This window comes from Saccoglossus kowalevskii, chromosome 1, assembly GCF_978046115.1.
Source record: "Saccoglossus kowalevskii chromosome 1, keSacKowa6.1, whole genome shotgun sequence".
In the NCBI taxonomy this organism is placed as follows: domain Eukaryota; kingdom Metazoa; phylum Hemichordata; class Enteropneusta; family Harrimaniidae; genus Saccoglossus; species Saccoglossus kowalevskii.
In genome coordinates this window covers 35610776-35624891 of record NC_140641.1, presented here as the reverse complement: position 1 = coordinate 35624891, position 14116 = coordinate 35610776, and the positions used below count along the sequence as shown (strand labels likewise).

At 35.3% G+C, this 14116-nt stretch overlaps 1 protein-coding gene across 2 annotated transcripts; it reads right to left on the bottom strand.

The window, feature by feature from the left end:
- Positions 1-359: 359 nt before the first annotated feature.
- LOC100373627 (kidney mitochondrial carrier protein 1-like) lies at positions 360-9051 on the bottom strand. 2 transcript variants are annotated; one of them, XM_085501039.1, is made up of 11 exons: positions 8952-9051; positions 8639-8693; positions 7599-7724; positions 7049-7182; positions 4701-4848; positions 4410-4590; positions 3782-3889; positions 2085-2209; positions 1782-1941; positions 1378-1458; positions 360-924 (listed from the first exon to the last, which is right to left on the bottom strand). In XM_085501039.1, exons 4-11 carry the CDS (start codon positions 7122-7124, stop codon positions 853-855), a joined length of 951 nt encoding a protein of 316 aa, XP_085357165.1. In that variant the 5' UTR covers positions 7125-7182; positions 7599-7724; positions 8639-8693; positions 8952-9051; the 3' UTR covers positions 360-852. The 2 variants fall into 2 exon arrangements, with proteins under 2 accessions (XP_085357165.1, XP_085357170.1); XM_085501044.1 differs by lacking the exons at positions 7049-7182; positions 7599-7724; positions 8639-8693; positions 8952-9051 and adding an exon at positions 6107-6559.
- Positions 9052-14116: the final 5065 nt, after the last annotated feature.

The window sequence follows — 14116 nt, the reverse complement described above, 5'->3', positions numbered from 1 at the left end:
TTGTTACTGATTCACAGAGATAATTTTGTAAATTCAGTTACCTTGGATACTTCTCCAAGCCCTGTGTTTATCAGCACTACTTCTACCTTCACAGTAATTTCTAACATACAATCTGGATCCCCATCCAGATATTTCTTTTCAAAGTATCTTGTACAAAATACAAAAACTTCTGCACATTGAAGGTTTTCAGCATACAAACAATTCTTCCCAGACAATTTCGTTCAGGGATGAGAAAGTACGCCACGGTATTGAATGTGCACCTGTTTGGATTGAACATGCACATCCAATATAGTACAAAATGTACTAACAAAAAAATAACTTCTTTGAAATATAAAATACAAAATTTAGGATACAATAAATAGCATTCAAGCAGATCTGTGCTTATGTATTTAATATAAAGTGAAATAATTTATTTTACAAAGTAACTTTCATCTTTAAATCTCTGTACACTCATTCAGTTCAGTTGAAGTTAAGTATTAAGTCGATTCATCTCTGCTAACAGAGGTATTGCACTGTTAAGCACATGAAACAGCCTCTTGGTGAATCCTTTGACAGCATGTTCAACAAAAACCAAACTACAATCAGCACATTAGATTGTTCTAGTATTAAACCATGATCACCAATCGGCTTGCAAGAGCATGTGGATAACCTTTATTTCCACCTTTTTGTCTTGTGTGTGAAAAAGAGACCTGGTAAATGTAGTAAATCTTGGAAAAAACTTATCTGCTGTCAAACTTGGCTAACCAAAGTATTAGTAGTTGTTGTACTCCGTTATTATATTTTTTCATAATGTGATTATCATTTCAAAATTTGTTCAATATTGAAAATAAAAATGAATTATAAAAATATCTCTTAGCACCATTTTTCACCACTTCCTGAAATCACGTGGTTAAGCCTCTTCAGTTGTTCGTATGTAACAAAGAACTGTAATAACAGTAAAGGAAAATATTTCAAAAATATTCAAAAGCTATGAAAGGCTAAACAAATGCTAATTCCAATCAAATTTCCAAAATGTAATCAGGAACCAATAAAATCAAGGTTATTCCCAGGAAACGACACAACAGTGCCAACACACTGCTGTGAGAGTTTGCTATGATTGTTCAACACCGCCCAGCTTTATTTCTGAGCTTTCTATTTTATACAATTTTCACACCCATTGTTCTACATGTTACAGCTCGTCATTTTAAAAAGTTATAAAGCTGCTAAATTTATTCAGGTCAGTATATACTTACTATATAAGCAGGTAAGTGAATCATTTCACAATTTATTACCAGGGCCTAGATGTTCATTTGAATAACTGATTTTGGGATTATCAATATTTCATTTAAAAGCTACCATTATGCACTCCCACAGAAGGAAAACAAAAGTAAAGGATACAATTATATTCCAAGGCCCCATGCGTAGCCAGCTGGGTATAAACCCCTTGTATAATGCTCGAAATCCCTCTGTAGACGCAGTCTGAAAAGCAAAGCAAAACATTCTTTATAAAAATATGGTACAAAAAGTTAGTGCAAAACGTTCAATCACTGGCATTGTTCAATTTGCCACCAGAGGGCAATGCAATCCATGACATTTGCCATTTGACAAGTACGGTATCACTGCTTGTGAAAGAATAAATTGATATTTATATGTCATTAACATTCACTTTCTTTCAAGTTTACATATTGTACAAAAAAAACGCTACAGCACATGACAGAAATAAAATGTTTACTCGGCACAAAACTAATTTATTACAAGAAATAGACAAAGATGTATAATAATATACATTGCAACTAGTATACCTTGAAGAGGCAATCAACAGTATTCTTGTATAAAAGTACATTCTGACGACTTCCTTCAACAATGTGCGCTTTCAAGTGTCTCTGGTTCATCATTCTTGTTTTGGCAACATCAACAGGATTTGATGCAATGCAAGCAGCTAAACCAGCCACAACACTGGAACTGTCATATGAAAATAAGATTTGGTATAAACTAAACATACTAATATGCATGTACATGTATTAACAAGACAACAATAAACGATGTACAAATAAAGTGACATGCATGTTAACAAAATTCAAATATTTTGTGAAAATGCTACTCACACAAAATGGGTTGCCACAGTATCGCCCATTATCTGGTGTTCTAAAATTTCTTTCTTCATCCAATCATACGTAGGAAGCTGCACTCCAGCAATAATTGCTGCACGTTGTGCAGTTGGACTAACACCCTGCAAAAAGGCAGACAAACTGTATTTAAAGCCACTACCTGGTCAGCAAGCTAAACACACGTGCAGTAGTTTGGGGGGGAGGGGGAGGCAAAATGTATAATGAAGGATGTATTATCTAGTTAACTGTGCACAAACTCTAAATTAAAAAGTGCCTAAGCCACTTTCAAATCACCATCCAACCATTCAACATAAACTTCTACAATTTATAATGCGCATATGCATAGTATATACCTCCATACACAATTCTGAGAGAGTATTTCATTGCAACATGTTATAGTTGGGGTGCATTTGAAGACTGAATTTTCAATTTTTGCATGATATTTTAATACAGGACATCTGTTGTTCAAACTCAGGGAACAGTGTTCTCCACAAGGGGTTTTAGGTGGGCCGCCTAGTAACTCAACACCCGCCCACCAACGTACATCCAGCTGAAATTATTTGTAAAAAGCTTGCATTGTTCTTCCCAAGCCTAAACAAAGGAGTGGTTGCCCAACCCTTTATTTTGCTATTGTTTCAAGAGTCCAAACATAAACAATGACCACTGGAAGTCTGCAAGCAGTTATCAAATGTATTCATGGCAATGTGTCAATCGCCTGAATTCATTGGCCTACCCCATTCAACGACCGTCGGCTACCCACCGTTGTTGGCGCTGTAACGATTTAGTATCTAAGTTGCATAGGGGAACAGCGCATTCTGGGTGTTCGTGTACTAAATTCGGAAAGCGGTAATAAACATCAAACATGGCTGCCGGATTAGTTTACCGCGAGTATTTGTAATTGAATAATATTTTAGTTATCTTTTCCATGTTTTTTTTCAATTTATCCATTTTTTATGTCTAATCTTTCGAGAACATAGCAGATTCTTTTCTTTTGCCGATTGCTAGCATTTTTTCTTGAATTCCAAAACAACGTGTGAAAACGCAACGCAACGTATCGTGACCGTACTAGTAAATGCGTAAATGCATCTTACCGTCCGTCGGCACAGGTGAGTACTGATGCAACAAATAAAAAATGTTATGAGTTTTATTTTGACAAATCGTCCGTTTTGGGACAAATCATCTCGTATATTTTCTACATTATAACTCTTGTACTTGCTCTTGGTTACTCGAATTGCATTTCATGAACGTAGAATAATTTGCGAACGTGTAAATCACCGATTTCAAACTTTTTGCATTTCGTAAATAATAATAGTGACCAATCTGTTTGTATTTCAAAAAATTGTAACATGTTTCAATTAAATTAAAAAGAGAATAGTAAATAACTTAGTGTGTATTGCAGTTCACGACATAAATGCTAGAATGCTGTATGTAAATGACATGCAAATTAATATGCAAATTTATGCTAATTAGGCCGCCCACCAGCTATTTTGGATTGTGGAGAACACTGGGGAAGATTTTATACTGATGAATAAGGTGACCAAGTTTGATGAAGTTTGGAAAGAATTAGTAAAGTTATTATGCACACAATAACAATTATTAACGACGACGACAACGCCGGACAAAATTTTTCCCTTAATATACCTTTCCCTTACATTTTTGATGGTACGGGCAAGGTAATAAAATGATGAACTTACCCTCCAGAGGCCCCTAGTTCCTTCCTCATGATAGATCGTCATGAAAGAGACCACAATACCACTATTCGCATTTCCACGGTACGACGTATTTGCAGTTTGCATACGTATCTAAATTAAAAACAATTTAGCTAAATTATTTCATAGCCTAAGTCAAATCTGTGAATAGACTTTCATCAAAAGCTAATCTATGATTTTTCTGAACACTTTCTTCCATCGGGATTGCTCATATTCCTCAAAATTTGCTACAACTCCCAGTCTAAAGAATGGCCTGTCAAATTTTACCTGCCATATATTTTTTTAAATATTTGTCTCAGTCAGTTTAGAGCACATGACTTCAATAGTGTCAAATCAATGATCACGAGAAAGATCACCAGACTACCATATCACACATGTGTAAACTAAGATCACATGACAACCAAAGTCCATTGAACATGCACATGCAACACTCATGAACAATAAATGATGGAAACCTCCATAACCAAAGAACCACACATTGAACTTCCAGGCCATAATTATTAGAAATAAATGATAGAAATATCAATCCTTGTAGAAAATATTAATCATATGAAGATGACTACTATGTAGCTTCTGTTGAATTAATCATAGATGTGCAAGAACAAAAACTCACCTTAACAACATCAGTAGGGTTCGCCACAGATGACGCTAACACCCCAGCACTCACTCCACACAGTACATTGCCCAGTACAGTCTCATTAGCAGGATCTGGCACCAACAGTCTCTTGAATGTATGATAGCAACCAAACTTGATGGTTCCATACGATGCTTGTCTCAAAAGAGCTACTTTAACCCTAGGGAAGGGGGAAAAATAATCGTTCTAAGCAAGAGTACTGCATGTGCTTGCATTTTTCTAAGTAACGTTAACCGGCAGTTATATTTATTAGCAAGCGAGATAACTTACCCCGAATAAAGAGCTCTTACACCTTCTTCTTGGGTGATTTTACTGAAGGCATGTATCATGCCCCGGTATTTAAGGTCTTTATAACGAGCCTCCCCATGCTGGCCCTGAACTTGTAACCGTGTTTTAGTGGTATCAATGGGGAAAGTACCTGCAATACCAACAAATAAAGAAAAAGAAAATTCCATAATGTCAGTCAATACATTTTACGTCATGATGAGCAATTATAACATTTTACATAAATGGGATATTAAATAGCAAGACTTTCTCAAACAGCCAGTTGAACACTGAAGGCTAACCATATCAAGAATGAGATGCGTTTTTTCAAACTTTTTTAATTAGTTGATACATCAAAAATAGATTTCCACAAGAATCACTCACTGAATATTTCAGATTAATCTGACAAAAAACAAGTTGAGGTAATTTTAAACTAAAAATTTTATGGAATGTCGAGAGGAAAAAAGAATTTGGTAATTTGCATGACTACACTCTTGTTCCATGTTTTGTCAGAGTATATAAAAACATACTGACACCATCTTATCAGAAGACATTTAATATGCAGAACTGGCAACTATGGCAAATACAGGCTAGTTATGAAATTAACATTTTCAATTGAAAGTCAACTTGAGTCAAATATACCCTACATTTTCAGAGCATCAATATGACAATCATATTGTGAAGCCTTCATAACGCTAAGAATATGCTTAGAACATGCCTACATGTAGAAAATGCATCTCATCCTTAAATAACACGCGTAGCATTATTTGTTACAGTCATTAATTTTCCAATCACTGTTAATAAAATTAGGCTACAAATATTCTTTTAAAAGCCCCAATCAAATGCAGAATTTCGTTTTCTCAGAGGTTTATATTTTCACTGAAATATGTCTAATGAAGCATTCTATAATTTATAATTAGTAACGACTTGTTCGTCAAAATGTGAAATACATCTTGGAAAAATCTAAATTCGGCAATCAGCAATTTGGCTCATGTAGACCTCAATACTTCATTAAAATCAGTAACACCAAATCAGTCAACAGCAAATTATAACCGGTGTTCATCAGTATGGTCTTTTAAGCTGGGAATTAGCAATTTGGCTAATGTAAGTTTAAAACAATTGCGCTATTTTGATAGGAAACAGGATAAGGTCATAAACAAGCAATCACAAAGTTGCACTCACTTATACCACACTTCCAACTCGTACAAGACCATTCTACATTTTGCATCTCTTGCTGACACTTAAGTGCCAGTAAAAAAGGAGTGATAGACATGATAGAATGAGATCTGAGCCAAATTAGAGTATAATGTACATGACAACAGGTAGATACCCCTCCTCTAGCCCTAAGTCAATTTGTTTCGCTGTCAACATCTACAGGAATCAATTTTATGATAACTACTCAGTAGGCTTACTGTGTTAACAAGTTAGAAGGATGATTGCCGAAGGTAGACACGTTAAGTCTCCTCAAGCAGGCATGTCGCAAAGAATAGCAGGTAATAATGGTGCTCTTCAGCTTCATCCATTTCGCCACGTAGGTCAGTCTTGCTGCCAGCCTAGATCCAGGTGTATAGGCGAGACAGTCCCAACTGTTCATCATGGAATGTGCCCAGTTCGCTTGCAGCAGATGATCCGGGCGGGCCTATATGACATAGTGAAACTTAACCCAGCATGTGTGTAAACTCACTGACATGACAAATAAATGCAATGGAGTCATAGAAGTGATCTTGGAACAACGTAAATATTGCCAACATTTGATTTTTTTTTTTTTTTTTTTTGAGTTTCAGAATAATTAACTGAAAATGTACTATATACTGAACCATAAGCGAATTCAGCAAAATAGGCATGAAGCCAGACAAACTACCTTCACAAATAATTACACATGATACACAAAGAAAAAAGAAAATATGTATATATACACAAACTCTGCCAATGTAAATTTTTCAAAATCTTAATATTCGGATTGTTTACCCGTCAATTTACAATTTACCCGTCCGGCACAGTGGACCTTCACCTACAATGTCCATTCCATTCTGGTATCCACAATAAATATATAATTGTCTTAAGAACAATATTGGATTTTATTCTCGTTTAACACGGTAAACGTATTACCTATAACAACTTTCAATCCATTACAGTAAACAATTTTTGAAGAGTATCGTACAATTCAATACAACATTTTTGTACAATTCAACAACATACATTTCGTCTGATGAAAAATGTTTTTAGAAGGCAATTTGTCTTGGCACAGTAGAATTTCAAAAGTGAAACAAGATCACTTCCCAACATTTCTGACAATGTAACAACCAAAGCAAGCTCCTTAGATAACACAATATAAAGTTAAAAGAAATACATACCAAACTCTCCAGTTAGGGAAGCGATGCCTCCAAATAAGAAAGGTTTCCAAGAAGGGAGTGAATCCTTCTCTCTCATTCCACAGATAGCTTCTCAACTTGCAACAATAATTATTTTTTGTTCAAGGATTGTGAAACTGAAGGAAAAAAATTATTATGAATACTGTAAAATTAAAACCAGTGAATATAGAATATAATAGAACAAAATTAAACCCAGTGAATATTTTCCCTTTATAGTATATATGTATATGTATAGCCATATATAAAAAGATAACATTCCAAAACAAGTTTTGCAGCCAAACTGATTTACATGACATTTTGAAAAGGAGTGGCAAATCGATGGTCTGCACATGGATGGTTAAATATTGTTCAATGTGTAAACACTCAGAAGTTGAAAAATCACGTTTGTAGCATGCCTAACTCAGCCACTGATGCCGGTGATAAAACTACCGGGTGGGACAGATCAAAATAAAGACTGGCATGTTACAATCCATTGTATAAAAAAAATGATACTCAAGAGCATGGAACTCCATGTTTGGAGTAAACTCCTCACCTGAGAAAGTTGGATGGAATTGTAAAACTGTGAAACCTTTCCTTGTTGAAGACCGCTAGTTGGCAATATATCGGCATACATATAACACGTGTACAATCTGTAGATGAAATGGCACTCCTGTCGGACCTGAAATTGTAAAATAAAATAGTCGATACGCCTTACGCAACTTTACAGTTTAAATTCAGATTACTAATTAGTTGACACTATCGCCCTGCGTACAGTGCTGTGTGTACGGGGGCGCGTTTGGTTGATAGATGGCGAACGCGTCTCCGTACACACAGCACTGTACGCAGGGCTAGTTGACACTGCAACAAGAGCCTTGTTGAGAGCATTTCACAGCCACAATTCACATGCAAATTTACTTGACGTATGTACTACGTGCTTGATATGGTCACAGATTCGTCGAGATTCATTGCGAATTCTGGATAAACTGTTGGCCTTACTATGTTTATATTCAAGGTGTCCGAGTCTCCCACTGAGTTTGACGTCTCCTGTTATGGTTGGTCTGACCTAACTTGTTGTAATCGCGTAACGATCTTTGGGCGCGCACTCATAAAAAAAAAAAACAGTTGGCAACTTGGCTGGTAGTGTAACTGTTTTAGCGTTCGAAACAATATGGTAGTGACAGTAAATTTCAGCCCAGTGCCAAATTTTGATAGTTAAAAATGGGGAGGGATGGGAATAGTCCAACCAATCTCCACAATATCAGCAGAAAACCACAAACACAGACAGTGGCGACAACATTGTCACTACAGACAACGTTTTAGTTTACAGTTTACCACTCCATATGGCCCGGGTCGTCTTACTTTGAATATGATGTCAAATACTGAACGTGCTCGTAGTATTTTTTGACAATCTGTTACTTGGTATGCACCGTTGGAATCTACTAGTATTAAATATTTCAAAACCAGGAATATAAATCGGCAGAAATTTGTAACGTGTGTATGCGGGCGGTACTAACCCGTCACATGTTCAGTTACCATTGTGTACTTTGTGACAGCAGCTTCATTCATACTCATTTCGAGAAAAAAATTGCTTACCATGGGTTATAAATGTTCCAAACGCTTGTTGTTGAAATGAAAATAAGTCAGTTGCCTGTAATGAGAACGAAACAGGAAATGTCTAGATCGTCTTTCGAAATAGTCTTCTTCTAAACGTGGAGCTCGTTGAGGCCCTGATGTTAACTCATTAGCATATGATAGAACACGATGTGTGCACGCACTGGCAGCATGCCAGCTTGAGAACACGCTTACTACACATAACCTTCATAACTTCAGTAAATTTCAGAACAAATACGATGTAAATTATAAATGAAACATCTTTCAGGTTTAAATGGTAGACTATGAAACTAACCTTGTCAGGAATTCGTCAATAATAAAATACAGTGAATAATATTTTTTCCAATATTTAAAATCTGCTATCGTTGAACGCAGAAAACGAACGCGTGATCAAAATCCCTGCATAGGTAATTTAAATAACTAAACAAAATGTCATTGGTCCAAATTCCATGCTATTAGCATCTAATTAAATTAACAACCAATCGACGAATAGCTAATTTACTGACTGCTATAAAATACTACAGACATACCGCACCCTTCGCGGCATAATCGCAATGTCGTATTATCAAACATACATGATTTCAAAAGTCTTTGTTATTACTGTGTAGGGACGAAGAAACTATAAAATACTATTTTTTCAAATTGCAATTGTGAAATGCTAGTTTTCCCCTTAAATTCAAGGTGTGCATGTGAAAGATTTTTTGTTTTCAAATTGTAGTGTTCCAAATTCAAATTTGTTTTGTATTTCATCTCATAATGGGTTGCCCAAAATAATCACAACTTAGGAAATCAACGACTTCATTTTAACTTCATTATTACTATTTTATAATTGTACAATAGATTTTTTTTTTATTGTGATGTCATTTTTTTCTTATGATTCCCAGTTAGTTTTTTTTTTTTTTTTTTTTTTTTAAGTGAACTTCAATATTGTTGTGCGTGTTTTGATTTAGTTGCACTTTTATTTTATTTAAAACCCTGTCATGTTCAGCAGATAATATTTACGAGTTCATGCAACCAAAATACCAGAACTGGGAAAAAATTGGGTCACTGACAATTTGTTGAGATACAAAAGTCAGTATTGTAATGAAAAACTTCCCAAATTGGCATTTTTCCACTAGTTTTATGTTGAGACTCAGACAACTAATAAATTTATTAGTTGTCTGAGGTTGAGATTATGTCTTTCTATTTCAAAATTGTGCTCAATGGCATGGGATGAAAAAAATCATATATTACTTATTGTGCAGTAAAATGCACAATAGTGCAAAATCTGAATTTGGTGCAAACTGTTTGCTGCAACATCTTGCATGCGTTTCTTGTCTAGTTTGCAACTTTTTTAAACAAATCTTCTAGTCACTGCCCCATGATTTCAAATAGTCAACCCTAATAATTTTTATAAACACAGCAAAGTGGACACCTAACATACAACTGTCTTATCAAATACAGTCTTAAACCTGTGTTTAAAAGTGTCTGGCATGGTGTTAGTGACTGCCATTTTGGTCAAATATATACTTGTGTACAAAGGCAAAAATTCCTATTGTTTCAAACTAGTCTCTACACTGACATGTTTAATTTAATAAACAAACAAAACATTGACATGTTTAAGGTAAAAAAAAAAGACTCTGGTTCTGTTCAGGGACTGTGGCTCAAAGCACAATATTGGGGGGGGGGTGTTTTTCTTTTTGAAAATGTGTAGTCTACTCGTCTACTCATTTAATGTGAAAAAGCAGCCATACATTTGTTGCTTGTATATCTAAGACTACAATGAAATAAAAAGAAAATCACTGTATTATTAGAGACACAGCATATGAATGACATTATAAAATAAAATAAAAATTACCAAAAAACATGTCCAAATGGGAAAAGTACAGTTAGTGATAACAATAATTTGTCCTTCAGTTGACTAGGACATTGCTCTGAGCATAGACCTGCTGCAGTGTTGTGACCTAGCTTGCCCAAATCAAATTACACAATACCTATATACCTCAAGAGGGGACATTCATTTCAGGTTAGTGACCTAAGTCACTATAAACAAGTTTCTCTGTAAGTGAATACAAGGCTATACAGTATAGAATCTAACTTTAAACAAGTTTTTTTTTTTAATCATTTGTATTGTTCAAAATCCTATAGAGTTATGGTGATTAATTAGTTGGACTACTAAATTACTTCTGATAGAGTACTGTACTTCTAAGTTGAGAAACAGACAGGCAATAAGAATTCAATGTATCATCCAGTGCATGAAAAAGGCACAACAACTTTTTTTTAATTTTTTTGGAACAACAATGTTTTAACACTTTTTTATTCTTAAATACTGCTGAAAGAACTGCACATTATACATGCCAATATACATTTTATGTAAAAAGTGTAAAACGTTTTCTTGTGGTGAATACTGTATACACAACCTTGTATAGTGTTTAGTTTTCCTCTTTATTTTTTTAAGTATTGTAAAGAATTGTTAAGGGTATTAATGATGAGCTTATATATCAACATTAGTTGTGTTCGCATTACACAAAGTACTGGCTAAGATTTAAGCTGATTTAGACTTATCTAGCATATTTGCATTTCGGCTAGACCCAATTGCGTCCACGCACAGGGAGGGCCAGTCATTAGCACGGGCTAAGGGGTGCCATTAGTCGGTGACCTTTGGTAAGCCGCTATTTACGAACGAAAAATGGATGATATGCGCGAGGTTCTATTTCTGCTGCTGGCATAATTCGTTCTAATTTTGAAGCGACGTGCACAGGAACGCGAGAGAAGACGAACCCAACTTATTTGGATGCACAGAAACAGTATACAACGGGCGTAACAGAATACAGAGTTTTATTAATGCATGTCGTAGACAGCGAACCAAATTTATTTTGTCTACAATTGGAGCTGCTGTACGTTCTACTACAGCGACCCGATCAGTGTGGAAGCGAGCACGTAGTAATGACTGGTGAAATAGAGTCGAACATGGGACAATTTCACACCCAAAGGTCACCGCAGAGGGCGCTTAGCCCTGGGCTAAGCGTTCGCGCATACTTCGTTAGCCCGTGCTAAGGGTCTAGACCGTGTCTTAAATTCGGATCAGATTTAACCCGTACTTAGCATTCCTTGGCCCGTGCTAAGCGTTCACGCACGTTTTCTTAGCACGGGCTAAGGAATTTGACCTCTTAGCCCGTGCTAAGGAGCTGTGCTTGAACGCAACTATTATTATGGGGCATTTCATAAGTACTGGTGATTAACCTTCACTGATAAATAAAATGCACTAAAGTAAATTTATGAGTGCATGCCACAGCATGGAGATTATAAGATTTCTTATCACCTCCATGAACTCACTAATTGTTTTACTAGAAAAGTTGTGAATTTAAAACTCAATGAATATTAATTCTCAAAAATAGTGAAGAGTATTTATCTTCTCTACGTTGAGTCGTCTAGTTTGTCTCATTTACTTTTGTTGAAAAATGTTTGGATTATTATTGACAATCGAACACCAAACACCTTTCAACACACAATGCATTGATGCGTGAAGGTAATTGCCACACAAAATATATATAACCACAGTCCCTGATAGAGGAACTGTTATATAAATGACTGAAAAAATAATATATACATCTGCATGCCATCACCAATTACATTATGATGCTAGGTCTCAAGGTCCAATAAATTGGCAGTGTTGTGTAAACACTCTTCTCTCAGCAGGGGGCTAATCCCTCTATCAGTCACATAAACAAGATGCATTCTGGGAGAACCATAATGTACATTGGTATACTGTAGAATACTTTATTTTCGCTAGGAATTTATTTTCGCTATTTTCGCTGAAGGGATGATTCCGTGAAAATAAAAACCAGCGAATATACTTTTTTTCCTATATTTCACATTAATCTCATCAAAAATCAGTGAAAATAAATTCCAAGCTAAACGCCCAGCCTTTTCAGCGAAAATTAATTCCAGCGAAAATAAAGTATTCCACAGTACTTAGCATTTCTTTTTCAGGATGAAAAGGGCAGTCAAGAGTTTATCCCTGGCTTGGGTTTTGGAATTACTATGCATATGCCAGTGATTTAAAAATTAGTAAAAACTAGTTGTTTACATCCAAACATAAAATAATGGTGTTGGTATCACTTCTGTTGTCCCAGTTACCGTAATAAAACATTTTAGGGTCAGGTTTACACTGGCCCAGGTGTGGTGATTTTTTTTCAGTTAATTATAATAATAAGAAACTTATGACGTGAAACCACCACCAATATATATATGGGTGATTTTAAGGTTACAGGGAAGTTAACGTTAACAACTTTTTATTTAATTTAAACTTTAAAAAGAAATAAATCGTGAGTCAAGGTCAGGTTGTCAAAGATCCAAGCTATTGCTGATCAGTGAGTGACATTTTTTTATTAGATGCTCACAAGCTGGTTACAAAAATATAAACAAACATCACAGTGCATGTGGAGGTCTTTTTTTTTTACCTCCATGCAGTGCAATGGCTTATAAGAAAGGAAACATGATATCTACACATGTAATCTACATGAATTGAAGAACAGCTGCTCTACTATATAAGAGAGTTGTCTCATGTCATTTAATTGGGTTCCTGTTGTGCACAATTCCCCACAGGGTAAATGCAGGTTTCAAGTTACATGGTTATACACTAAAATGCCTAAAAATGGAGTTAATATTCAAGTTTCACTGTGATCAATATATCGATAAGCACTGATAACAGGTTTTCACAAATTCATGTGAAATGGAAACTATACATTACTATCGGAGAGATGTCAGCCCCCCCCCAAATGATCAATGAAGAGGAATGTCCTTCTGAAATCATGTTTTATTTTATAATAATGACTTACAGCAGTATACATTGAGTTGCATAACATTGCTAGCAGTATTGTATTTTATGGGTCATAATCTCAACATTTACATTGTCTGGGCTTTCACTATGAACCATACAGACAATGGTTAATTGTTTTGTTTTTTGCAAGAATGAATGGTTTTAAAGAATTATCAAAACAATTATTGTCACAGTGGTACTCTCAAGTAACTATATATTTTTAGTTAATTTAGGCCACACTGATTTAGTGTTATGGATGACATCCTCTGAAGACCCCAAAACTAATGCGAAAGGGCGAAAAAAAAAAATCCTGCCAAATAAAAAAAAATGCTGTTAAAACCCCAGGACTACGGAGCTGGTATTACGAATTGAACCACAGAACACAATGTATCAAAGAACAACAAGAAGTCTTTATTTGTAGGAGGCACATGTTGATCTACACATCTCGTACTGTATCACTGTCACAGGTATAACCATTTCAGACAAGCTCTAGTACATGTAGTCATGATGAAGTACCTTCAGTCAGAACACTGCATTCAAGGTACAGCATGAACACCATTTTCAGTACAAGTCAAGGCGGAATGTACATATCACTACTTTATGACAATAACTATCAAAACACACTGTGTGTGCAAGCAAATTATCCGAATCAGAAAATG

Excerpts from the sequence above, each read along its gene's own strand:
- LOC100373627 (XM_085501039.1), bottom strand. The coding sequence starts at position 7,124 with ATGAGAGAGAAGGATTCACTCCCTTCTTGGAAACCTTTCTTATTTGGA. Across the intron at positions 3,890-4,409 it reads ACCCTACTGATGTTGTTAAG|ATACGTATGCAAACTGCAAA; the intron begins GTGAGTTTTTGT and ends TTTTTAATTTAG. Across the intron at positions 925-1,377 it reads TGGGGCCTTGGAATATAATT|TTCTTTGTTACATACGAACA; the intron begins GTATCCTTTACT and ends CTGTTATTACAG.